The sequence below is a fragment of the Scardinius erythrophthalmus genome, assembly GCF_964197995.2.
Source record: "Scardinius erythrophthalmus genome assembly, chromosome: 1".
In the NCBI taxonomy this organism is placed as follows: domain Eukaryota; kingdom Metazoa; phylum Chordata; class Actinopteri; order Cypriniformes; family Leuciscidae; genus Scardinius; species Scardinius erythrophthalmus.
Window position 1 is genome coordinate 60,184,117 of NC_138221.1, and position 25,979 is coordinate 60,210,095.

A 25,979-nucleotide genomic window follows, 5' to 3' on the forward strand; every position below is an offset into this window, starting at 1 on the left:
GTGGCGAAAGCCAAGGAAAAGGCATACGAGGAGCTGTATGAGAGGTTGAACACTAAGGAAGGTGAAAAGGATTTGTACCGATTGGCCAGGCAGAGAGATCGAGCTGGGAAGGATGTGTTGCAAGTTAGAGCAATAAAGGATGGAGATGGAAATGTGTTGACTAGTGAGGAGAGTTTGTTGAGAAGATGGAGGGAGTATTTTGAGCAGCTGATGAACGAGGAAAATGAGAGAGAGAGAAGGTTGGATGATGTGGTGTTAGTAAAGCAGGAAGTGGATAGGATTAGTAAGGAGGAAGTGAGAGCAGCGATTAAGAGGATGAAGAGTGGAAAGTCGGTTGGACCAGATGACATACCGGTAGAAGCATGGAGATGTTTAGGAGAGATGGCAGTGGAGTTTTTAACCAGATTGTTTAACAAGATTTTGGAAGGTGAGAGGATGCCTGAGGAATGGAGAAGGAGTGTGCTGGTACCGATCTTTAAGCATAAGGGAGATGTGCAGAACTGCAGTAACTACAGGGGAATTAAGTTGATCAGTCACACCATGAAGTTATGGGAAAGAGTAGTGGAAGCCAGGCTGAGAGAAGAGGTGACCATCTGTGAGCAACAGTATGGTTTCATGCCGAGGAAGAGCACCACAGATGCCATATTTGCTTTGAGAACGTTGATGGAGAAGTATAGAGAAGGACAGAAGGAGCTGCATTGTGTATTTGTGGATCTAGAGAAAGCGTACGACAGAGTGCCTAGAGAGGAGTTGTGGTATTGTATGAGGAAGTCAGGTGTGTCAGAGAAGTATGTGAGGGTGGTGCAGGACATGTATGAGGACAGTGTGACTGCAGTGAAGTGTGCAGTAGGAACGACAGACTGGTTCAAGGTGAAGGTTGGACTGCATCAAGGATCGGCCCTGAGCCCTTTCCTGTTTGCAGTGGTGATGGACAGGTTGACGGACGAGGTCAGACAAGAGTCTCCCTGGACTATGATGTTTGCTGATGATATTGTGATTTGTGGTGAGAGTAGTGAGCAGGTTGAGAAGAGCCTGGAGAGGTGGAGGTACGTGCTGGAGAGGAGGGGAATGAAAGTCAGTAGGAGTAAGACAGAGTACATGTGCGTAAATGAGAGGGAGGGCAGTGGAGTGGTGCGGTTACAGGGTGAAGAGGTGAAGAAGGTGGAGGAGTTCAGGTACCTGGGGTCAACAGTGCAAAGTAATGGAGAGTGTGTTAGGGAAGTGAAGAAAAGAGTGCAGGCAGGGTGGAGTGGGTGGAGAAGAGTGACAGGAGTGATTTGTGATAGTAGGGTATCTGCAAGAATGAAAGGAAAAGTTTATAGGACTGTGGTGAGACCTGCGATGTTATATGGATTAGAGACAGTGGCATTGAGTAAAAGGCAGGAGGCTGAGCTGGAGGTAGCAGAGCTGAAGATGTTAAGGTTTTCGTTTGGAGTGACGAGGATGGACAAGATTAGAAATGAGTTTATTAGATGGTCAGCGCATGTTGGACGTTTTGGTGATAAGGTGAGGGAGGCGAGATTGAGATGGTTTGGACATGTGCAGAGGAGGGACATGAATTATATTGGTAGGAGAATGCTGAGGATGGAGCCACCAGGAAGGAGGAAAAGAGGAAGACCAAGGAGGAGGTTCATGGATGTGGTGAGGGAAGACATGCAGGTAGTTGGTGTAAAAGAGGCAGATGTAGAGGACAGGGTGGTATGGAGACGGATGATCCGCTGTGGCGACCCCTAATGGGAGCAGCCGAAAGAAAAAGAAGAAGAAGAAGATTCACCAACATGAATCCCAAGACCAGGAACGACTTCCTACAATGTAAGTTACTGAGAAACAAGCAGAAAAACTCACTGAATGTGTTCATGTTCTTCCTATAGAAGGAGAAATAAACATGATAGAAGAGTTTTATAATTGATCATGTAAATGATGATTTGCACAGGATATCTGATCAGCTGCACTGAGACACTGATGATACATTGTTCAGATACATTAAAAGATCAGACAGATTCATAATTCCTGATTCTGATGTGTTTTCTCTCCATCAGATTCCCATCAGCTGACTCTGGATCTGAACACAGTGAATAAACGCCTCAGTCTGTCTGAGAGGAACAGAGTGTTTACTTACACTGACACACAACAGTCGTATCCTGATCATCCAGACAGATTTGATCAGTGGCGTCAGGTGTTGTGTAGAGAGAGTGTGTGTGGACGCTGTTACTGGGAGATTGAGTGGAGTGGGAATACCGGTAGTGATGTGTATATATCAGTGTCATATAAGAGCATCAGCAGGAAGGGATTGGGTTATGAGTGTGTGTTTGGATATAATGATCAGTCCTGGAGTTTGTTCTGCTCTTCCTCCAGTTACACATTCAGACACAATAAGATAAAGACTGTTCTCCCTGTAAAGTCCATCAGCAGAAGAATAGGAGTGTATGTGGATCACAGTGCAGGAACTCTGTCCTTCTACAGCGTCTCTGACACAATGAGCCTCATCCACACAGTCCAGACCACATTCACTCAGACGCTCTATCCTGGGTTTCATGTTGATTCTGGATCATTAGTGAAACTGTGTTGAAGTAGAGACATTTTACCCATAATACATTGAGCTGATATATGATAAATCAGTAACAGTGAGATATTACAGAGACTCTTGTTTTAATTTTCATTATTGTAACACTTTAGAATACTGTTCCTTCATTAATGAATAACTAAACAGGAACAAATGAGTAATGCACTATTAACATTCTAGTAACTACTATTTACTAACAAGAAACTCTGATTTTCATACCTCCCAGATAACTACTATATACAGGTTCATAATTAACATGAATAATGCATAATTTATAATAAAATGTAAATGTAACAGTATTGTACAGTGAAAAGCTTGATAACTTCCTAATATTGACTGAAGTCACGGTAAGCTTTTGAGATTTTCATAAGATATTGAATATTGGATTTGGAAACACTTTAGTCATTACTAGTGTGTTCCCATGATCTTCACTTTAGAAGGATGTAGTAACACTTGATTCGTTACTAATGGGTTACCATTACCTTATATTATACATTATGCATTATTATTATTAATAATGAACCTGTAGTTCTTAGTAGTCCTCAGTGAGGTATGAAAAATAGTGGTTATTGATTAGCTCATATTGTACTACCACATTAAACTGAGCACTATTAATTCACTGATTCTTGAAATAAGGGACAAAACATGTCCCCCATCAAAATGTTGCAATTTGCCTTAAAAAACAATACATTTTTTCATTTAAAAAGGCTTTAAAAGTTGTATATGAAAGACTTGTGTATGTTTAGACCCTTAGTTTTGTATATATTTATATTATTTCATAGTAATTTAATAAAATACCGGCACTGTACTATGAAAGCCAATGCAAATGAACTCGTCCTTCGTAGAGGTCACAGTATCGAACTAAAAAAAAAAGTTTTAAAATGCCCAGAATGCCCAAATATAAATATGAAGTTAATTTGATGGCTTAATAAAATATCACAAAATACTTAAAGTGAACATTGCATTATTTTATACATTAACAACAGCCTTTCAAAATCTGTCATCAATTCACGTCAACTCCGTCAGATATTTTTCAAATTCGAAATAAATCAGGCATATTTTGGTCAGCTTTAACCCTGAGGACCCCCTTTGACTTCTCTCTGTTGATGGATGCAGCAGTCCAACACATGGCCTGCGTCCCAGTGTGCATACTATCCATCCTAAATAGTATGTGACATTGTTAATTGTCAATACTATTTAGGGCAGATAGGGTGGATAGTATGCACATTGGTCTCGTAAGTTTAAAAAAAAAAAAAAAAAAATTCAGCAAACAAGTGGAAATCCCTGTGGTCACAGCTTTTATGTGTCAACACTGTCTTCAAAGTAGGGATGATTTAAATCAAGAATTTTGAAGTAAAAGTTGGTATTTTGGTTTAATTTAGTGGCAGCTGGCAACTGAGGAAAATCCAAATGACTACCATTTACAAGACATGATTAAGTTGAAAAAACATGTTGTCAACTCTCTCAGATATTTTGTCTGACGGTGTTGACATGTAAGCTGACGGAGTGGAAGATGTCCTTTTGATACTGACGGGGACAGCTCTTCCCCTCCAAGCAAGCCGGACCAGAGAGCTCTGTGCCATACAGCCCCTGATGTTATGGACTTCATAGAGCGTAGGCATGTTCAACACCTCTTGTCCAATGCCCAAGTCCCGCAGGTTAGACAAACTATTATATAAATATCTAATGCTTGGCTCTACACCGAAGGCAGTAATGACAGATAAAACTCTCTCTATATATTTACTATATATTTACTATATACTATATATTTAGAGAAATTAATTACCTGTCTGAACCCCTGTGTTAAAGTAGAGCTGGAATTACAACAGACATTTCAGTCAGTTTAGATTTACAGAAACACTGGCATTATGAGTCTGATTGTTCACTTTTCATTTTTATAGTGAGCCTTTGGAAGGAGTCAGGAAATACATGAGGAGAATTCTGGATCCTGTTACACTTCAACATTTGTACACTATTAACACTATTACATAACTTTCTTAGTTAGTTCTCAGCCTAATGTGTCCTCTTGCAAATCAGTTGTTAGATTTACAGTTTAGTTCAAATATAGATGACCAATAGAGGACCTCCAGATACATTTGCTTTTTTCTTTTGATACCAGGAACATTTTGACATTTTCATGTGTGCCTTAAAGATCCTGTCACCAGGCACTCTTTGTTCAAAGTTTGATACTCTCTCCCTTTGCCATGTCAAAACTAGGTAAATATCTTAAATCAGTTTGATTCTCAGTTTGTCAGTTTGTCAACACCGTCAATTGTGTCAAGACCGTTAGTTGTGTGTCAACACCGTAAGGAGGTTTTTAATTTTTATAAAAAAATGTACGTTTCTTTTGTTCAATTGAGTGTGTTCATACATTAAACACCAACTTATCTACATGCATCAGTGTCTTGTGTGCACAAAACCACTGATTGTATATATTAAAAATTAAAACATTTGTAAACTAAATGAAGGTAATTTAAAATGGCTAATTTCCAAAACAATGTAAAATAACATTAAAAGTGTATACAATGCAATTTATCAGTTAACCTTGCTAAGGCACACCATTTCTACACACTTGAATTGATCAAACACACACACACACACACACACCAAAAAAACAACAACATATTTTCATGTGCAAGAGAGTTGACAAATGTCAAGTTACTAAGTGAGTCAATGTAAATTTTTATAAAAAGTGGTTAAATAAAAAGCCTGTTCCTTTTCATGGTATGATAGATGAGACCCGTGTTTATGAAGATATCCAATTCAAATTAATGTAGTGACGATTTTTCGTTTGTCACTTTTCAAAAGTACTTTTGTCCCTTATCTCAAGTATCAGTGACTTACTAATTCATTAATCAGAGTTTCTTGTTAGTTAATAGTAGTTACTAGAATGTTAATAGTGCATTACTCATTTGTTCCTGTGTAGTTATTCATTAATGAAGGAGCAGTATTCTAAAGTGTTACTGAGATTTGTAATTTATCCTTCCTCCATTTTCTTTCTGCCCTTCTACACTCATTCCTTAGAGTAGGAACAAGGGTTAGGGAAAGAGTTAATGAGCTCATTGTTTCTGCCTAAATGATGTTAGCTAACTGCATGATCTATATTATCTTAGAACTACATTTTTTACATATTGACATTGCTTTGACACAGTATATAGACACATGCATTCGTGAATACATCTTCACTCTGTCATTCATGAGCTCGGAACTCGTAATTATGATATTTTCGACTCCACTTGAAGGACACATTAAACACAGCAGTAAAGTGTGTGTGTGAACGAGGAAGCTGCTTTACAGCCACCACTCCTGTTTTACACACGTCACTCAAACACAGAACCAGGAAAGTATTTCAGCTCCTCAGTTCAGGGAAACCGAAACTGAAGTATTGTTGAGCTGTTGTGTGTTTGTGTCTCTCTGTATTCATGCAGTAAAATGGCAGAAGCCAGATTTTCTCAGGATGAGTTCACGTGTTCAGTGTGTCTGGATCTCCTGAAGGAACCAGTGGCCATTCCCTGTGGACACAGTTACTGTAAGATCTGCTCTTTCTTGGAGCTTGAAACTTTTTGTACCACATTGACTTTCAATGTATAGAGTAAAATAGACGAGACATTCTTCAAAATGTCATCTTTACTATCTAGAAAGTGAGTCAAACCGGTTTGGGACAACATGAGTAAATGAGTGAGTAAATGAAGACACTTTCATTTCTGTGTGATCAATCCCTCTCAGTTCATACCTGTGTCTCTGTCCTCTGTGCTGCAGCTGATACAGTGTTGTGGTTTTTATGTTCATACTCCTTACACCACACACAGATGCACTGTTGATCAGTGACACAGAACATTTCTAGCTCTTTATCATGTTTACGGCAGATCATGTCCTGCAGTCGTCCAGTGGCATCAATCACTTTGTGTGGTTTACGAGAGTGATATTCCTCATGACGGTCTAAATGAGTTTGACAGTAAGATTCCTGACACACCAGACAGGACTTGACGGCTTTGTATTTTCTTCCAGTACAGACGTCACACTCCACGTCTCCAGATCCAGCGTAACAGTCAGCAGGAAGTTTAGTCTTCTTCAGTTTCTCCACCAGTTCAGCCAGAATGGTGTTTTTAGCTAAAGCAGGTCTTGGACTGAAGGTCTGTCTGCACTGAGGGTGTCACATTCACCGTTTGTCTTCCTCATGTCTCTGCACTACACTCCCCAGAATCCTCCTTGGCGCATTCACTCTCCTCTAAGTAATTATCATCATCACCTGTACCTCGTCATCTCACCCCTTTATATTCAGCACTCTCCCTTCACTCCTTGTCTGGTCTCGTCGATACACATCTATTCATGACTCACAGACTCTCTACTTCACCTACCGGCATACTTACCGTCGATCCCGATCTTCTTCAGCCTGTCTTCAGTCCATCTTCAGAGAATCTTCATCATCTGCATCTGCAAGAGAAAGAGAGACTTTGTTATCATTCAGTTAAGCTTCATCCAATTATACTTACCTGTGTTCCTACCTACGATCCCAATCTTCTCTGCCAGTCATCATTTCGTCTTCTAAGGAACTCCTTCATCATCATCTGCAAGAGAAAGAGAGAGAGAGACTTGATTACACTTCAGTTAAGCTATCATCTGAGATTCAACTTACTGTTTACTCACCTGTTACGTTTTACCGATCCATTCTGCAAATTAAAATATCAAACTTACCATCTTGCCTGCTTCGTTTGTACGAAACCTGACAGAGGGCAGCTGTAGACTCTCTTCTCATCCTCCTGATCCCAGCAGTCTGTTATACAGATCATACATTTGCAGATGATAATTTGGTTATACATGTAATCTGAGGTAAAGGCTAAATAAATAAACTGTACACTAACAATGCTGTTTGCATACAACACACCATTATAATAGCCTAAATTGAAACCTGTTTAATTTTAAATTAATAGGCTAGCAATTTTAATTATTTAGCAATTGAGGGGTTGAGGTTGCACCAATCAGGATTGGACTAAGTTGCACATGTGACTTCAGGAGCTGACGCTGAAGGTCTTGTTCCCTTCTCAGGGAACCATGGTTACATGAGTAACCTGAGACGTTTTCAGTGTTTTCACTGTTATACGGTAGGGGACGCTATCACACATCTTCTGAAAGAGGACAGAATCTCCTGATCAAAACACAGGCAAAAAAAGAAGCAGAAACAAGCGATAAAAGCATTGCTTATGCACGTTGTAGTCTTTGAAAACAAACACAATTTTCTAAGCTTTTGCTTAAAATGTTGTTGTTTTTATGAAACTTACCCACATTTAAGTGTTGATAAAAAAATAATACCTAATCTACAGAGGATCTGTTATTTATTTTGATATATTGTATGTTCAGATATTCAATCAAAAAAATATTCTGGGGGCCATGAAAGTTTTGTGAAAATGATCAAAAACTTTGACAGTTGCAATTTCATTTTATTTTTAAAGACTCTGGTGGGAAAAGGGTTAATGAGCTCATTGTTTCTGCATAAATGAATACATGATGTTAGCTAGCATGATCTGTATTATCTTAGAACCGTACATTTTTGACATTGAAATTACATTGACACAGTAAACATGCATTCGTGAGTAGCCTAAATCTTCGCTCAGTCATTCATGAGCTCGGAATTTGTAATTATGATATTTTCGACTCCACTTGAAGGACACATACAGTAAACAAAGTAAAGTGACTCCTTGATCAGGAATGAGGAATTAAACTGCTTTACAGACACTCCTGTTTTACACATGTCACTCAAACACAGAACCAACTATTTCAGCTCCTCAGTTCAGGGAAACAGAAACTGAAGTGTTGTTGAGCTGTTGTGTGTTTGTGTCTCTCTGTATTCATGCAGTAAAATGGCAGAAGCCAGAATTTCAGTGGATCAGAATGAGTTCACATGTCCAGTGTGTCTGGATCTCCTGAAGGAACCAGTGGCTATTCCCTGTGGACACAGTTACTGTAAGATCTGTATTACAGACTGCTGGGATCAGGAGGATGAGAAGAGAGTCTACAGCTGCCCTCAGTGCAGACAGACCTTCAGTCCAAGACCTGCTTTAGCTAAAAACACCATTCTGGCTGAACTGGTGGAGAAACTGAAGAAGACTAAACTTCCTGCTGACTGTTACGCTGGATCTGGAGACGTGGAGTGTGACGTCTGTACTGGAAGAAAATACAAAGCCGTCAAGTCCTGTCTGGTGTGTCAGGAATCTTACTGTCAAACTCATTTAGACCGTCATGAGGAATATCACTCTCGTAAACCACACAAAGTGATTGATGCCACTGGACGACTGCAGGACATGATCTGCCGTAAACATGATAAAGAGCTAGAAATGTTCTGTGTCACTGATCAACAGTGCATCTGTGTGTGGTGTAAAGAGTATGAACATAAAAAACACAACACTGTATCAGCTGCAGCACAGAGGACAGAGACACAGGTATGAACTGAGAGGGATTGATCACACAGAAATGAAAGTGTCTTCATTTACTCACTCATTTACTCATGTTGTCCCAAACCGATTTGACTCACTTTCTTCTGAAAGAAATATTTGAAGATATTTTGAAGAATGTCTCATCTATTTTACACTATACATTGAAAGTCAATGGGGTACAAAAGTTTCAAGTGGTTTAAAAACGAAGTGTGATTAATTGTACTAACGTTCACTTGTAGTGTACTTCAAATTAAAAGCATATTGAAAAAAAAAACTGTACTTGCAGATAATATAATATTAATGAAATAAAAGGCCATTTAAGTGCACTTAAAGAGAGTAAAATGTCATGACTGTTTCACTTAATAAATACAATTTTTAATGTCAAATTTAAGGTTTTATTTTAAAGTACCTTTTAATAATTTTTAATATTTCAATGTCACTCTTTTGCTCCGTGCTTTAAAGAAGTGCACTTATTTTGATGTGTTGACATACTAAAGCACATTTAAAGTACTTGATTATAATTACAACTGTAGTGTGTTATTCAATATTTAACCCTTAGGGGTCCAACATGTTTTTAGGGCCCTTAAGATGTTTTGACATGCCCTGACATTTGTGCTTTTTTCAGTTGCTTATAAACATATTAATGGCAAATGTGTCATTACAATCTATTCAGCACAAACAGGGCCATGTTCACATTAGCAGATAATGAGTTGCCATGAGAACGACTGAAATCTCTCTTTTCATACAGATTACAGAAACAGAGAATATTTGTTTTCGTTTTGAATTAGATCATTTAAAAATAGACACTTAAATGTTTATAAAGATATATTGCTCATGCCTGTGTGACTAGTATTCGCTGAGTGTTGTTTAAGTTTAGAGACGTGCTCCAGAAAAAAAGTTTACAGAGACAGAGAGGCAGAAATAATACCGTTTATTTTCTTTATTTTACAAAAGCACAATGTTTTGTTTTGACTGTAAGTGAACACATAAAAAAAACATTTTACAGTTTATTTTTTCATTTTTCTTATGCCTGCATGACCATAAATGACGGAGTATTTTAAGTCTATTTTGCTGCTATGTGAAGAGAATCCAGCAAAACGCTCCGACGTGTTTGTCGACCCCAGAGGGTTATAAGTTAATATATTTACATTTACATATACATTTATTCATTTAGCAGACGCTTTTATCCAAAGCGACTTACAAATGAGAACAATAGAAGCAGTTAAACTAACAGTAGGACAATGTGTGTGTGTGTGTGTGTGTGTGTGTGTGTGTGTGTGTGTGTGTGTGTGTGTGTGTGTGTGTGTGTGTGTGGGTGGGTGTGTGTTCATCTCAGCCTCATTGGTCTGTCACTGCTAGTCAGTGTCAGAATTTTTTAAATGACCAATCAAATCAAAGTAGGCGGACTTTACGTTCAAAGAATTTTAGCAGCGTGACTCGACGCTTCACTTTACGGTCAAGTGCGAGATAAGATGTAAGTAGCTAACAGCGCAAAAAAAAAAACAGCCCAAATGTAAATTCACAGATGATTTACAGAGAAAATTCCTGTGTTTTCGTTTCTGTCGGGATCAGTGTAAAGCAGAATACATGAACTGCAAAGCTGGCACGTACGTGTCAGTGTCAAAAAAAGGTGCTAGCGACCTAGAAGCCCACATAAAGAAAGTATAGGCTACAAGAGAACATCAGGAGGATTGAAATTATTTTCTTACTGAAATAGTATAGTAGATTTTTTATTTTAGTAGTAGATTTTTAACCTATGGCCATGAAAAGAAATAGTGTCATGTAAAAGGTGTTAAAAGCTAAACTTTTTTTTTTTTTTAAATAGTATTCTATTGTTGCGGGCCAAACATTGAATGGAAAGGATGTATGGAAAGAATATTATTTACATGCACTGTTTTAAAGGAATGCTACTTTTAAAAGTACTTCTTTTTTAAAGGACCAATTTTGATTCACAAATCAAATCAAATCAAATCATTGATCAACTCATGTACGCAGAGCCCAAATCAAAGATGATGACGTCAATGACATCAAACTTCACTGATCTGTGGTTTGAACCTACAGTATAAACTTGCCATGCTAGATCTTTAACCCTTATTGTGTGATAGTAGTTTTATGTGTCATTCGCTGTCATTGGTTTGTCCTCCAGAAACAGCTGAAGGAGACGCAGATGAAGATCCGTCAGAGAATCCAGCAGAGACAGAAAGATCTTCATCAGCTGAGAGAGGCTGTGGAGTCTCATAAGGTGAGTCTGGAGAAGAAGAGAAGTGTGAGACGTCTCAGTTTGGACTCACTGAACTCACTGTGTGATTGTGATGTGTGTGTAACAGCGCTCTGCACACACAGCAGTGGAGGACAGTGAGAAGATCTTCACTGAGATCATCCGCTCCATTGAGAGAAGCCGCTCTGAGGCGACACAGCGGATCAGAGATCAGGAAAAGACTGCAGTGAGTCGAGCTGAAGGACGACTGGAGCGACTGGAGCAGGAGATCAATGATCTGAGGAGGAGAGACGCTGAGCTGGAGCAGCTTTCACACACACACCATCACATCCAGTTCCTGCAGGTAACAGAGATCTAGAAGAACTGGATCATAGTGTGTGTGTGTGTGTGTGTGTGTGTGTGTGTGAGCAAGAGACTCACAGAGAAACATTTCATGAGAGCAGAATGAGACTAACTTAAGCAGGGCAAAAAAACACTCTAAAGCTCAGCTATTTGCATTTAATAAAAACATGAAACTATTCCACATTCATTTAACTGCAAATAACATGCAATTAAGTTTCTGAAAACATTACAGCCAATCTGCACTTATATAATTTGAAAGTATATTATTTCTGTTACAAGTACGGTACTTTCTTTTTCACAAGGAGTGTAAGTGTGAAATACTAGAGTTTATAGCATTAAATGATGAATATGAGAAGAATGTGCTGATTGTGTGAAAGTGCTGGATTGAAGCGAGTCACTGAAGAGAAGTGAAGTCAACAAGAGCCGCTCAGATCTGATATAGTGCAGGTTATTGGCTGAAGTGTGGAGATGATGAGTTTTGATTTCTGTTTTCTGTAGAGTTTCCAGTCTCTCTCAGCACCTCCTGAATCTACAGACGAACCCGACGTTTCCTTCAGTTCTCTCTCCTCTTTTGATGGCGTGAGAGAATCTGTCCGTCGGCTGAGAAACGAACTGGAGGATTTCGGCGAAGAGGAGCTCAAGAAGATCTCTGATAGAGGTAAAGTCCTGCGCCTCGTTTATACAGACGTGTGTAGAATGATCCGAAATATGAACGTACAACAGTTTCTGAAATGTTCCTATGATTTATAAAACATGCACACAAATAATTTGGTAACACTTTATATTACGTCCCCCAAACAACTGCGTAAGTAAACCGAAATTATGGTGTACGTTTCTGTAATTATAGGGTACTTCCGTGTAGGTATAAGGGAACAATATGTTAAGTTTTGGGTAACAAAGGGGTAACAACCCAGCCAGCAATGACATGTGGGGCCCAGATGAGGGCTTCATGGGCGGCAAATGTGGGCCCCATTATGGGCTTGCACCCGGGATCCACATTGGGGCAAGCCGTGGAAGCCCAGATGTACTAAAAGTGGGACCTGTAAGGGTACTGCATGGGTCTTAATTGGGCAATTCATGTCAGACCCATTTGGGCCCCACCTGCCCAAATGGGTCTAAAGTGGGCTTGCACCCGGGATCCAACCATGGCTACCCAGATGTGCTTTAAATGGGCTCTGTAAGAGTCTTATGTGGGTCCTATCTGGGCAATTCATGCCAGACCCATTGGGGCCCCACCTGCCCAAAGGGGTTTAAAGTGGGTTTGCACCCAGGATCCAGCCGTGGGTGCCCAGATGGGTAAAAGGGATCTATAAGGGTGTTATGTGGGATCTTAACCGGGCAATTCATGACAGACCCATTTGGGCCCCACCTGCTTAAAGGGCGTTTAAAATGGGCTTGCGCCCGGGATCCACACGGGGGCCAGCCGTAGATGCCCAGATGGGTTTTAAGTGGGACCTGTAAGGGTCTTATGTGGGTCTTAACTGGGTAATTCATGTCAGACCCATTTGGGCCCCACCTGCCTAAAGGGGTTTAAAGTGGGCTTGCACCAGGATTCAACCGTGAATGCCCCTATGGGCTTAAAGTGGCTCTGTAAGGATCTTATGTGGGCCCTAACTGGGCAATTCATGCAAGGCCTATCTAAGCCCAACCATGCCAAATGGTTTAAGTAAACAATCTAAGAAAAACTAAAAATGAAGAATGAATATAAGTCCAAGATAAATACAAGACACTTGACACAACAAAAATGATCTTTAAAAAACAATTTAAATGTCACAATGTAACGGGTACCGTAGCAACGGCACCGTGGATAACAGATTAATTCCTGTAAAACAGGAGAGAAACGAGGAGACAGTGTTATCAGTTTCGAGCTCTCTGGAGTAATTTATTTTCTGCATTTTCTTCAGCAATCACATCTCTATTGTTAAGTATCATTGTATGTTTCACATATTACATGTTCAGTGTCTTTTTAACATTACAATGAATTTTCAATGTCCATGTCAATGCAAAATCCATATTAAAATAAACCTCTTTCCACCAAATGCATGTTCACTTACTCTTCATGCTTGTATTTTATACTATTTATCAAAATGAAATGTAAAGACAATGGTAATATTCACCAGCTTTTTTTTTTAGATACTTAGAATCTTCCATTCACAGTATTTTATCAGTATCATGTTAATACAGTACGTTACTGCAAAATCATGCTCAGAAATTATAAAGTGCTTAAAGTGTAACTTTTAACCTCATTTTAAACTGTAAACATTTTTGTATAAACTCATTGAGCAAAAAAACATTTCCAACAGATGGTGGGAAACTGACATACAGTGAGCTAAACATATCTGTTAACATTACAAGCTCAAAAAAATATCTTCATGTACATATATATATTTACACGGGGAAAGTGTGTGTTGAGCTGACTTGCTCTCTAGTAATGTCTCTCGACCGTTACTCTGTAGGACTTTGCCCTCTCGTTTCAACTCATTTCAAACTAAATCAAAAACAGACCCTAACGAAACTCATTTCACTAAAAACAGTTCACTCATATCTCACATACATTTCAGCATAGATAAATGCTACTTCTGAGGTGTTTTTATTTACCCACCTGTAAAACACGAGAGAAACGAGGAGACAGTGTTATCAGTTTCGAGCATAGACAGTATAAGAAGTGGACAGAGCCATCTCATTGGAACTCGATTGAAACAAGTGAAGCCCATTTTTAGCGATTTTTTAGGACTTCCGTTCCTGACGCGCAGACTCAAACCAACTCAAACTGAGCTTGACGACGTAGATGTGACGTGAGCAACCCGTCTGTCTTCTAGTGGCTGTGGCATGAGAAATCTGAATCATTCCCTTCCGAAACTTGCAGAGACGGAGAGTGTGAGTAGGAGCTGTCCATGAGCTTGGAGCAGGAGAAACTTTTGCTAGGTATTCTGATTAATTATTTTGACATTTTGCCTCCACGTCTCCCCGATTGCCCGCGAGCTTCTCCTCCTGTCCATACGGTAATCTCTCTACTGTGCGACCGAGAGTCGCGTGGTCATGTCGCAATCGTTAGCCTACTTTTACAAAAACTGCTTCTACGGGGCCGTAAGGTAAGATACAAGGTAATGGAGCATTTTATACATTGTCGTGTTTCTTTAGAAATAAATAATGGACAAATGGAGTCTTCAAACGCCTCAGATGTAAAGTTATTCGCTGTCAAAGTGACGCCAAAATGAATGGGAGTCAATGGGATGCTAACTGCAGGTGAAGTTCTGCTACAAGATGGTGGCACGCGGCCGGCTTCAACTTCCGGTCGACTTCCTTCCCGCTTGGGGGGTTTCGCAGGGGGTCAGGGATTCATATTATTTTGAAGTTTCCCCGGGCGCCGCCATTGGCTAGCAGACCATCACCAGCTGTTAGCATCCCATTGACTCCCATTCATTTTGGCGTCACTTTGACAGCGAAAAACTTTACATCTGAGGCGTTTAAAGACTTCATTTGTCCATTATTTATTTCTAAAGAAACACGAAAATGTATAAAAGGCTCCATTACCTTGTATCTTACGTTATGGCCCCGTAGAAGCAGTTTTTGTAAAAATAGGCTAACGATTGTGTCATAACCACTCGACTCTCTGTCGCACAGTAGAGAATTACCGTATGGACAGGAGGAGAAGCTCGCGGGCAATCGGGGGGACGTGGAGGGAAAATGACAAAGTAATTAATCAGAATACTTAGCAAAAGTTACTGCTCCTGCTCCTAGCTCATGGACACCTCCTACTCACACTCTCCGTCTCTGCAAGTTTCGGAAGGGAATGATTCAGATTTCGCTTGGCACAGCTGCTAGAAGACAGACGGGTTGCTCACGTCACATCTACGTCGTCAAGCTCAGTTTGAGTCTGCGCAGTGCGCTCGACCATCAGGAAGTTAGTGCCTCTAATTGACTTCACTTGTCTCCGTTGAATCCAATGAGGTCGCTGTGTCCAGTTTATATACTGTCTATGGGGTTTCGAGCTCTCTGCAGTAATGAGAAACCCGCAACTCACGCAGCTACAGTAACTCGTCACTCTACACTGCCCCTACTGGCCCGGAGCAAACACTACACAATTCACTTTAAGTCAGGAAAATTCACATTAAAAATAAAACAATTGGGATACTTGTTTTTTTTTTTTTTTTTAAATCACTTGTTTCAAATAAAAGACAATAATTGTGAATATTCTTAAAACACAAATACAACACTTTTGTGGTCGTCACAACAACATACCGGTAAACAAATCAAAAATATATTTTAATTTAAAAAAAATCTCTGAAAAAAAAAACATCTCTCCAAAAAATACATTAATACAAAATTGTTACATCGAACAACAAACATAATCTTTAAAAAACAATTTAAATGTCACAACATACCGGTAAATAAATCAAAAATATATTTTTATATATATTATCCCAGTTCAAACCCATGCCCACTTTGCCCATAAATGTACCATGCAGGACCCATATATGTGTTCCCAGTTCAAACCCATGGCCACTTGGCCCATAAAAATTCTATGCAGGACCCATATATGTGTTCCCAGTTCAAGCCCATGCCCACTTGGCTCATAAAAATTCTATGCAGGACCCATATATGCATTCCCAGTTCAAATCCATGCCCACTCGGCCCATAAATGTGCCATTCAAGACCCATATACAGTATGTGTTCCCAGTTCAAACCCATGCCCACTTGGCCCATAAATAAACCATGCAGGACCCATATATGCATTCCCAGTTCAAACCCATGCCAACTCGGCCCATAAATAAACCATGCAGGACCCATATATGCATTCCCAGTTCAAACCCATGCCCACTCGGCCCATAAATGTGCCATTCAAGACCCATATATGTGTTCCCAGTTCAAACCCATGCCCACTTGACCCATAAATATGCTATGCAGGACCCATATATGTGTTCCCAGATCAAACCCATGCCCACTTGGCCCATGCCTGTCCCTTATGGGGCCCATGTAATCAGCTCATATGGGCTTCCTATGTGGGACTCATACTACAAAACCTACATGGGACCCGCTGATTTCACCCAGCCCAAGCCCATGCCCACACAGTAACCATGGAACCCGTACTTAACCCATCTGGGCCCCACATGTCATTGCTGGCTGGGAAGCAGATATACAACCTGCAAAGAATTTCGTAAGTAAACCTAAATTACGGTGTACGTTTCTGTAATTATAGTGTACCTCCGTGTAGGTATAAGGGAACAATATGTGAAGTTTTGGGTAATAAAAGGGTACAACCAGATATACAAGCAAATTATTTATAATGTAATAATTTTAAAACTAACAGGTACCTATTCTGTTCATATATTCCAGGCAAAAACTGTACGTCTGTTGTATATAAAAGTTTTCTACTGTTATAGTGCCACAGCCCTCAGGAGTCCCCAGTGGAAGTTAATAAAAAGAAGAGCAAGAAAAGAAAGAAGAAGAACAGCAATAGAAGCAAATAAAGGGAGGGGGGGGGGGATATAATGTGTTACTTTGTTGTTTGAGTATACTGTAGAAAAGACAATGTTTTATTAAGATGAAAAAGTGTTTTGACATTTTTTTGTAAAATAAAAGTCAGAAATTAAATGGGATACTTTATTGTATATTTACTGCACTTACCCTGTAACTACACAGAACAAGGGGGTAACAAGCGCCACTTTAATTTACAGCCCGCAGGAGTTACACTTACCCTGTAACTACACAGAACAAGGGGGTAACAAGCGCCACTTTAATTTACAGCCCGCAGGAGTTACACTTACCCTGTAAATACACAGTTGAAACAGGTAACAAACACTACTATGTAACAATACGAAACAACACTATTTGCTCAGTAATTACAGAGAAAGGTACTCTTATTAAAAAAAACAAAACAAAAAAAACTTTTAATTACACAGTATATTTGGCCTGACATTTAAGTGTCATTGCAATACAATGTGAAGTTTAATTTATAACCCACAGATGTCAAAATTACCCTGTAACTACATTGCACAAGAACATATATTTGCCAGAAATGTGATAACAACTTTTATATACAACAGACGTACAATTTTTGCCTGGAATATATTAACGGAATAGGTACCTGTTAGTTTTAAAATAATTACATTATAAATAATTTGCTTGTATATCTGGTTGTACCCCTTTATTACCCAAAACTTAACATATTGTTCCCTTATACCTACACGGAAGTACACTATAATTACAGAAACGTACACCATAATTTCAGTTTACTTACGCAGTTGTTTGCGGGTCGTAATATAAAGTGTTACCAATAATTTTGCTAAACTCATCTCACTTTATAAATCACAGTTCATCTTTAATTCAAGTGCATCAACTCTACAGAACAGCCACAAACATCCCTTGATGGTTTAGAAGTAATAAATACTTATGTATATATTGAAATTGAAATCCATTGAAATTTGGGATTGAATCCGATACGTGTGTTTTATATATGAGGCATCTGGAGATTCTTCTGTTCTCAGAAATGAGTCCTGCATCATCTAATATCAGATTAGAAACGTCTTTGAAATGGATGTATTTTATCTTGTCATTTCTCTTCACACTGTTCATGTCTGTTTATTTCCACAGTCACATTCACCAACATGAATCCCAAGACCAGGAACGACTTCCTACAATGTGAGTCACTGAGAAACAAGCAGAAAAACTCACTGAATGTGTTCATGTTCTTCCTATAGAAGGAGAAATAAACATGATAGAAGAGTTTTATAATTGATCATGTAAATGATGATTTGCACAGGATATCTGATCAGCTGCACTAAGACACTGATGATACATTGTTCAGATACATTAAAAGATCAGACAGATTCATAATTCCTGTTTCTGATGTGTTTTCTCTCCATCAGATTCCCATCAGCTGACTCTGGATCTGAACACAGTGTATAAACGCCTCAGTCTGTCTGAGAGGAACAGAGTGTTTACTTACACTGACATACAACAGTCGTATCCTGATCATCCAGACAGATTTGATTGTTATTCTCAGGTGTTGTGTAGAGAGAGTGTGTGTGGACGCTGTTACTGGGAGATTGAGTGGAGTGGTGAATATGTGTATATATCAGTGTCATATAAGAGCATCAGCCGGAAGGGACAGGGTTATGAGTGTGGATTTGGACATAATGATCAGTCCTGGAGTTTGTTCTGCTCTTCCTCCAGTTACACATTCTGGCACAGTAACATACAGACTGTTCTCCCTGTAAAGTCCATCAGCAGAAGAATAGGAGTGTATGTGGATCACAGTGCAGGAACTCTGTCCTTCTACAGCGTCTCTGACACAATGAGCCTCATCCACACAGTCCAGACCACATTCACTCAGACGCTCTATCCTGGGTTTTATGTTTGTTCTGGATCATCAGTGAAACTGAGTTGATGATGTTTCAGAATAGACTGTAAAGAGATTTTACCCATAATGCTTTGAGCTGATAAATCAGTAACAGTGAGATGTTTCAGAGACTCTTATTTTAATTTTCATTAATATAGCTGAACTTTAGTGTTTTAGAGTCTCTTACATTTTCACATGATTTTTGGAAACCTCAAAATGTGAGTAAACAAGATGCAACAAACAGGCTATTTCGTTCTAATGTTAACAATTTCACAAGATTAAGATTTATAAGATGTTAAGATTTATATAATCCAAATATAGCCAGAATATAATACTACTAAAACAACGTGTCTTTTCTATGAAGTAATGATACAAGCTCAGAGACATTTATAATCTTTTGATGTTTTTGATGTACAGTACACAGAGTGTCTTGACTTGGTGTTCTGGATACTGACATTTTATTTATTTTTAACGTTCCCCTGTGGTGAAAATCAGGCTTTTAATGTTGTTTATATGTCTATGTGCTGTTTTTAATATGCATTAAGACAAACTGCAGTGAACCAAAGGCAGTCTCAAAAACATGGTTTGAAATCGCTGGTGTTTCTGACATTACAATCTACCTTGTAACCAATCACATCAACATACAGGCAGACTTTAGCATATCATTAACTATTCTCTGAAGCAATTCAGTCTCAAGAGAAACCATGTTATCCCGGTATATTTTTCAGTTGATATGAAAAATCGGGTACATTTAGCAATATAACGGGTGAATGATGAACTATGCCTTTCCCATTGACGTTCTGAGTTACTGAACGAGTGGATCTCTGAACTGGTGCGAGTGAGTGGAGGCGGGGCTAATTTGCATATTCATAGTACCACACATACTAAATGAGGCAAGGGTGTAGTGTTACATTCAAGCTATTTTAAGGCATGAAGAATTTTTTTTTTCAAGGAAAAAAGCATTTAAATGTGTAAATTTGGTGATCAAAGGTGAGTTTTAAGGGATAAAATGATTGACTACAGGGAGACTTTAACTCTTTTCAGACAGAATACTATGTGATAATGCAGCTGTTTTATTCACATATTTGTAAGAAATTGCAGTCTGCCTCGACCCAGATTCCACTCCTAAATATATTTTAGAATGAGCTCATCCCCAAAATGGCTTAATTATCATAGAGATTAAGGCAATCAAGTTATATTGTTTCTTCACCATTTGGGTTGATCACATCCTGAGCAAATGGTAGTCAATTGTAGAATGGGACTGGGTGTGGGACACACAGAACTTTCTCAGACAATGGGGTTACTTCATTAACATACAGACCACAGCTGTCACAACAGGAGCAACTTCATTTACATTAAGAGTTGTAAACTGTAACAGGATAAAAGGTTTAAGATTCGGATGTTCTGGGTTCATTCTGACGCCGGTGAACCCAAGGTGCTTTGTGTACCTTGCCACTGCTATGCTGTAATAAACTTCATTTTTGAGATCTTAGACGTCCACATCATTTTTTCTTACATATTCATCAAAGTCACCTTTATTTATATAGTGCTTTTTACGATACAGATTGTTTCAAAGCAGCAGTGATAATATTATAAATATAATTATAATAAAATAATGCAACAAAGTTTGTTTTGGCTGGAAAGCACCCAATACACATTCATGAACATATGAATATGAATATATGTCAGGCCACAAATCCACAATAAAACTATGCATGGGCGTTTGCTTTGGTGTTGCACTCTATGCAAGATGTCTCTCTCTCTCTCTCTCTCTCTCTCTCTCTCTCTCTCTCTCTCTCTCTCTGTGTGTGTGTGTGTGTGTGTGTGTGTGTGTGTGTGTGTGTGTGTATATATATGTGTATATATATATATATATATATATATATATATATATATATATATATATATATATATATATATATTAGTACAAACTTTAGTTGCGATTAATCGATCTGACAGCACTAAACAAAATTAATTTAATAAAATAATAATAAAAATGCTAAATTAATTACGTACACAAATACATTTTATCAAAATAAATTGATTAATATAAATTAATACAAATAAATAACTAAATAAACAATTAAACAAAAACATTTGATTAAAATAAATAGCATTTGCAAATCTAAATAAATAAATTTTGATCTAAAAAAACACATAACTAGTAGAAAAAAAGACAATGTTTTAAACACATTTATATTTTTTTAATTTTCCACAGTATTAGTTGGGTCTTTATTGAAACTATACTTGTATATTTTATAGTGTGTGTGTGTGTGTGTGTGTGTGTGTGTGTGTGTGTAAATATTATGTAAATTTACACATGCATATTTATATATAATTATAAATATGAACATAAAAAGAGAAAAGTGCACAAAAATGCCACGTTCATAAAAAGTTAAAAGCTCAATAAATGTAAAAAAAAAAATACATTCACTTTAAAAAAAACTGAGTGCAAAAACTTGTAAAAGAAAAGTAAACTTGCGAGTTTTTGCACTCAGCTTCTACGGTTTTTCAATTCATTTTTGTTTTCCCGTTGTTGTTTTTCTTGAAAGAAAAGTAAGTTTGATGCAAGCAGCTACAGGTAGCCAGTGGACAGGTACAAGTAGGGGTGTGACACATACAACTATCACAGAGCATACAAACAGTCATTGATCATCAACAAGCAACATATCAAAGTAACCAAGATGATGTGAACTTATGAACCCTTTCATTGGTATAATTCAGTTTTTATTTTGTTCATATTAACTATTAGGCATTGCTATTATGTATGTGAAATAGATGTAAGCATATGTCATGTGAAATAGCTTTATCAGGGCAGTACTAAATAAAATGTTATGCAATTTTTGTGATCCCTCTTATTTTTTAAATGCTAAATATGTTGTAGATTCTGCAGGGGTGGGTACCAACATATTCACTCAACTGTAATTACCAGTAGCTACAAGCTAGATTACCTATACCCTGAATGTTAAAGGATCACGCCAACCTTTTGGGACTTTAGCTTATTCACCGTATCCCCCAGAGTTAGATAAGTCCATGCATACCCTTTTTATCTCCGTGCCTGACGTAACTCTGTCTGACGCACCCACCGCTAGCCTAGCTTAGCACAAAGACTGGAGGTAAACAGCTCATATGACCTTGTTATTTGTACACAGTGTGACTATACAAATCACAACATGTAAAACGGAAAATGTTAGCGTTATTTTGTCACTTATTGGGAGCAGTATGCTAGCTGGAGCCGTTTACCTCCAGTCTTTGTGCTAAGCTAGGCTAGCGGTGTGTGTGTTCGACAGAGTTACGGCACGCACGGAGATGAAAAGGGTATGTATGGACTTATCTAACTCTGGGGGATACGGTGAATAAGCTAAAGTCCCAAAAAGTCGGCGTGTTCCTTTAATATTGAGCCCCAGGATGGCATGTAGATAAAGTGATGTGACCTTTACTGTAAAAAAAAAAACACATTAATAAATCTAGACTGTGTTAACATATTATGAGTTCATGAGTGCATTTATGTTCTTTCAAGAACCAATCTATAAAGATAGATCTTCTCTGCACTTTCAGATTGACAAGTTTGTGCTCTCTGTCATGACTGATGAGCAAATGGCAAAGTATATTACCAGTAATTCATATGGTGATCGACTGGCTGTCCTCTCCTTCTGTCAACAAACAGCGTCCTGCTCACATGAAGAATCTCTGTTACAGAATTTGAGAGATGAAATTGAAGCAGGGAAACTGGGATCAAAGGGCTAAAACTTTGGGCTAAAACTTTGAATGTTAAACCATGTGTCTGTCTTCCCTAAGCAAAACATAAATGTATTGGCAACACACAAAAATGTATCTGCAGAAAAAACCTCCTGAATAATTGAAATTGGATGGCTTCACTTCTGCCGTAATGGATACCAACAAGTGAGGACCAGTAATGGTGGTGGCACTAGACATGTGACGGTTGAAAAAAAGACAACTGTTTTACAAATCATGGAAATGAGAAATAACCTTTTTTACCCGAGTGGACAGTCACCAAAAGGTCCAGAAACAGACTTCACTTTTCATGTTTGTGATTTTAAAAGAAACCAAATTCCCTTGGATAGCACTGTCGGATTTCTGTATGAACAAACAAAACTGAAAATGTTGAGATTTTACATTCGCACTAAACAGGAGGTGTGTCTCACAGACGTAGAGTCTTTATCTGATGGAGAAAAAGAGGAATAATGAACACTCAACACTTGGATTAGACAGTGATACTGAGAGACCTGCTGAAAAACTGTTATCGCATGGATGTGACAGTGATTCTGAGGATTCAATCACACATTTATTGGATGACGGACGTTCATCTAAAAGAGACACCGAGAGGAAGGTTAGTAAAATCACCAAGACTTTGCCTTTAAGTTATTTAAATGTAAGTAGTGATTATGATATACCATGTGTCAAAATTTGATTGATGGCTTTCGGTTGACCTAGACCTTCCGGTCGTCCTTCCGGCCTGTATTGTTATGGATTGACCTATTGACCCTCCCTATCCCTCGATCATGTGTTTTGACAGGTTGACCTTCCGGTGTCCATCCGGCATATGTTGTTATGGTTTGCCCTATTGACCTAGCTATTCTTTGATCATGTGTTTTGAAGAGGATGTTATAATAATTTATGGATTTGGCAGAAGTTTTGCCTTTCGAAGTTGTCACCCCCACTTTGGCCCAGTTATAAAGTCAAGAAGGGGTATATGGGATACGTGTGTGTCAGCATCTCCTCCGCATTCCAGAGCATTGTATATAAATGGGGTCAGTGTGTCAGCAGGTCGACGGGCACGCGTGTCTCTGTGTGTGTGTGTGTGTGTGTGTGTGTGTGTGTGTCACACGCGCTCCCTCCCACCCTCCCTCCCTCCCTCCCTCCACATTGGGCACTGTGATTAAACAACTTCACATCCTTTAAAATATCATGCTAACTAAGGTTGAAAAACATTCTGTTCTTTTAAAAGTATATGAAATAAAAAGCTTACTAAAACCAATTATTTAAGTTTTAGATGAATAAAAGAATAAAAAATGACTAAGTTAAAATTAACACATCAATGTCCATACCATTGATGTCCACAAAAATAAATAAACTAAAGTTGAAAAAACATTCTATCCTTTAAAAGTATATAATGAAATGCAATACAATATATCTTGCTAAAAGAATAAAAATCATCTTACATTTTTTAGAGAGAGTTGAATAAGCTCTTAACACATCAATGTCCATACCATTGATGGCTGTGTGTGTGTGTGTGTGTGTGTGTGTGTGTGTGTGTGTGTGTGTGTGTGTGTGTGTGTGTGTGTGTGTGTGTGTGTGTGTGTGTGTGTGTGTGTGTGTGTGTGTGTGTGTGTGTGTGTGTGTGTGTGTGTGTGTGTGTGCCTGTTTTTCTATCCCGGTGGGGACTTCAACCTGAATGCACACAGACTCATGGGGACTCGTGTCACTGTGGGGACCTAAATAGAGGTCCCCATGGGTAAACAAGCTTATAAATCATACAGAATGAGTTTTTTTGGAAATGTAAAAATGCAGAAAGTTTTCTCCCTCCAAAGTTTTCTGGGTAGGTTTAGGGGTAGGGTTAGTGTAAGGAGATAGAATATACAGTTTGTACAGTATAAAAACCATTAAGTCTATGGAGAGTCCCCACAAAGATAGTAAACCAGACGCGCGCGCGCGCGTGTGTGTGAGTCGACAAGGAAATGAAGTTCACGATCACCGCTGAGCAGCGATTTCGGCCCTTAAGAGGTTTCATAGTGAATTGTGGCGTCACTTCGTTTTAAAAAGTTTGTGGGACAGGAGTCCAGAAATCAATTTCAATAGTAGGCCTACAATGAGTTTAATTTATCAACATTCAGTTATCGAAGTCATGTTTTATCCTTTCATCTATAATACAATTTGTCCTGAGATTCTTCACGTTAGTGAATAAATATAAAGATCTGCATAAAGCGATCATGTGAAAGCAGGGTAGGTGATTTGTTCCCTCTCGATCTCTTCACATCCTGATAGCAATCACTAAGTTAAGTAGTCTAAAGATGTATATTATTGTATAGCCTACTTATCATCTGTGGAAGGCAGAGGACCATAAAATGATTGTCAAATCCTTCTTGCTAAAAAATGTATCTATACTGTATGAGAAATCTAATTTAGGATTCAGGCCCCATCATGACTGACTTTTAGCTTCTGACCAAGACTGCATCTCAATACTAGTTTTACTTGATCTTAGTGCTGTGTTCGACACAATAGATCATGACATACTCTTAAATGGATAACACAATTACACTGGTATTCAGGGACAGGTTTTACAAGTTCTCCCCATCTAGGGTTGGGAGAGCGTAACAGGATTAAATTAAATCAAAACTTAAACGTGGATGGTTCCCTTCAGTCCCCTGCCCAGAAATGTGAGCCAAAACTTGATACAAATGTAAAAATATTTATTGTGTGAAAGTTTCAATCTTCAGGAGAAGGTCACCAAAACAATAAACAAAAGAGGAAACTTACTATTGGAAGGAGAACTAAATGACCTACAGAGGTAAAAGAAAATAAATAAACAACATATGCTTCCCTCCACTCCCTGACTAACCAAAAACAGGGATTAATTTATTACAAAAGAAAAAGGTGACTCAATCTCCCTACCGTTTTCCACAAGAGGTAAAAAAATATCATATAAATACAATACCTTTTAATACCGAAACAAAGTTAGAAAGAAAAATGAAGAAACAAATCACTATCTGATAACAAAGCTATAATGCTGTTTTGACACCCAAACGCACACAAAAGATGAACTGCAACACACCAGGACAACACACCAGGACAACACACCAGGACAACACACCAGGACAACACACCAGGACAACACACCAGGACAACACACCAGGACAACACTCGGTTACTACAACAAACACACAAGTCTGGTGCAGGGGAGAAGTGAACCTCTCAAGCAGTGTTCAGTCTGCTCTCTTATAGCGTAGCTGTGTAACACTCCTTACGAGTATCAGGTGTGGCTAATTAACTGCAAGGCAAGCAGAGTGAGGGAGAGACAGAACAGAGCACAAAACAAAAAACAACAAAGTAAACAAAGTTTAA

The 25,979-nt window shown here is 38.6% G+C and overlaps 1 protein-coding gene across 1 annotated transcript; it reads left to right on the forward strand.

Annotated features, from left to right (window-relative positions):
* Positions 1-8,400: 8,400 nt before the first annotated feature.
* LOC308689194 (E3 ubiquitin/ISG15 ligase TRIM25-like) lies at positions 8,401-20,387 on the forward strand. Its single transcript, XM_081362780.1, has 6 exons — positions 8,401-9,000; positions 11,141-11,236; positions 11,322-11,555; positions 12,053-12,212; positions 18,149-18,196; positions 18,424-20,387. The coding sequence occupies exons 1-6, from the start codon at positions 8,422-8,424 to the stop codon at positions 18,942-18,944; spliced, it is 1,638 nt and encodes a 545-aa protein (XP_081218906.1). The 5' UTR covers positions 8,401-8,421; the 3' UTR covers positions 18,945-20,387.
* Positions 20,388-25,979: the final 5,592 nt, after the last annotated feature.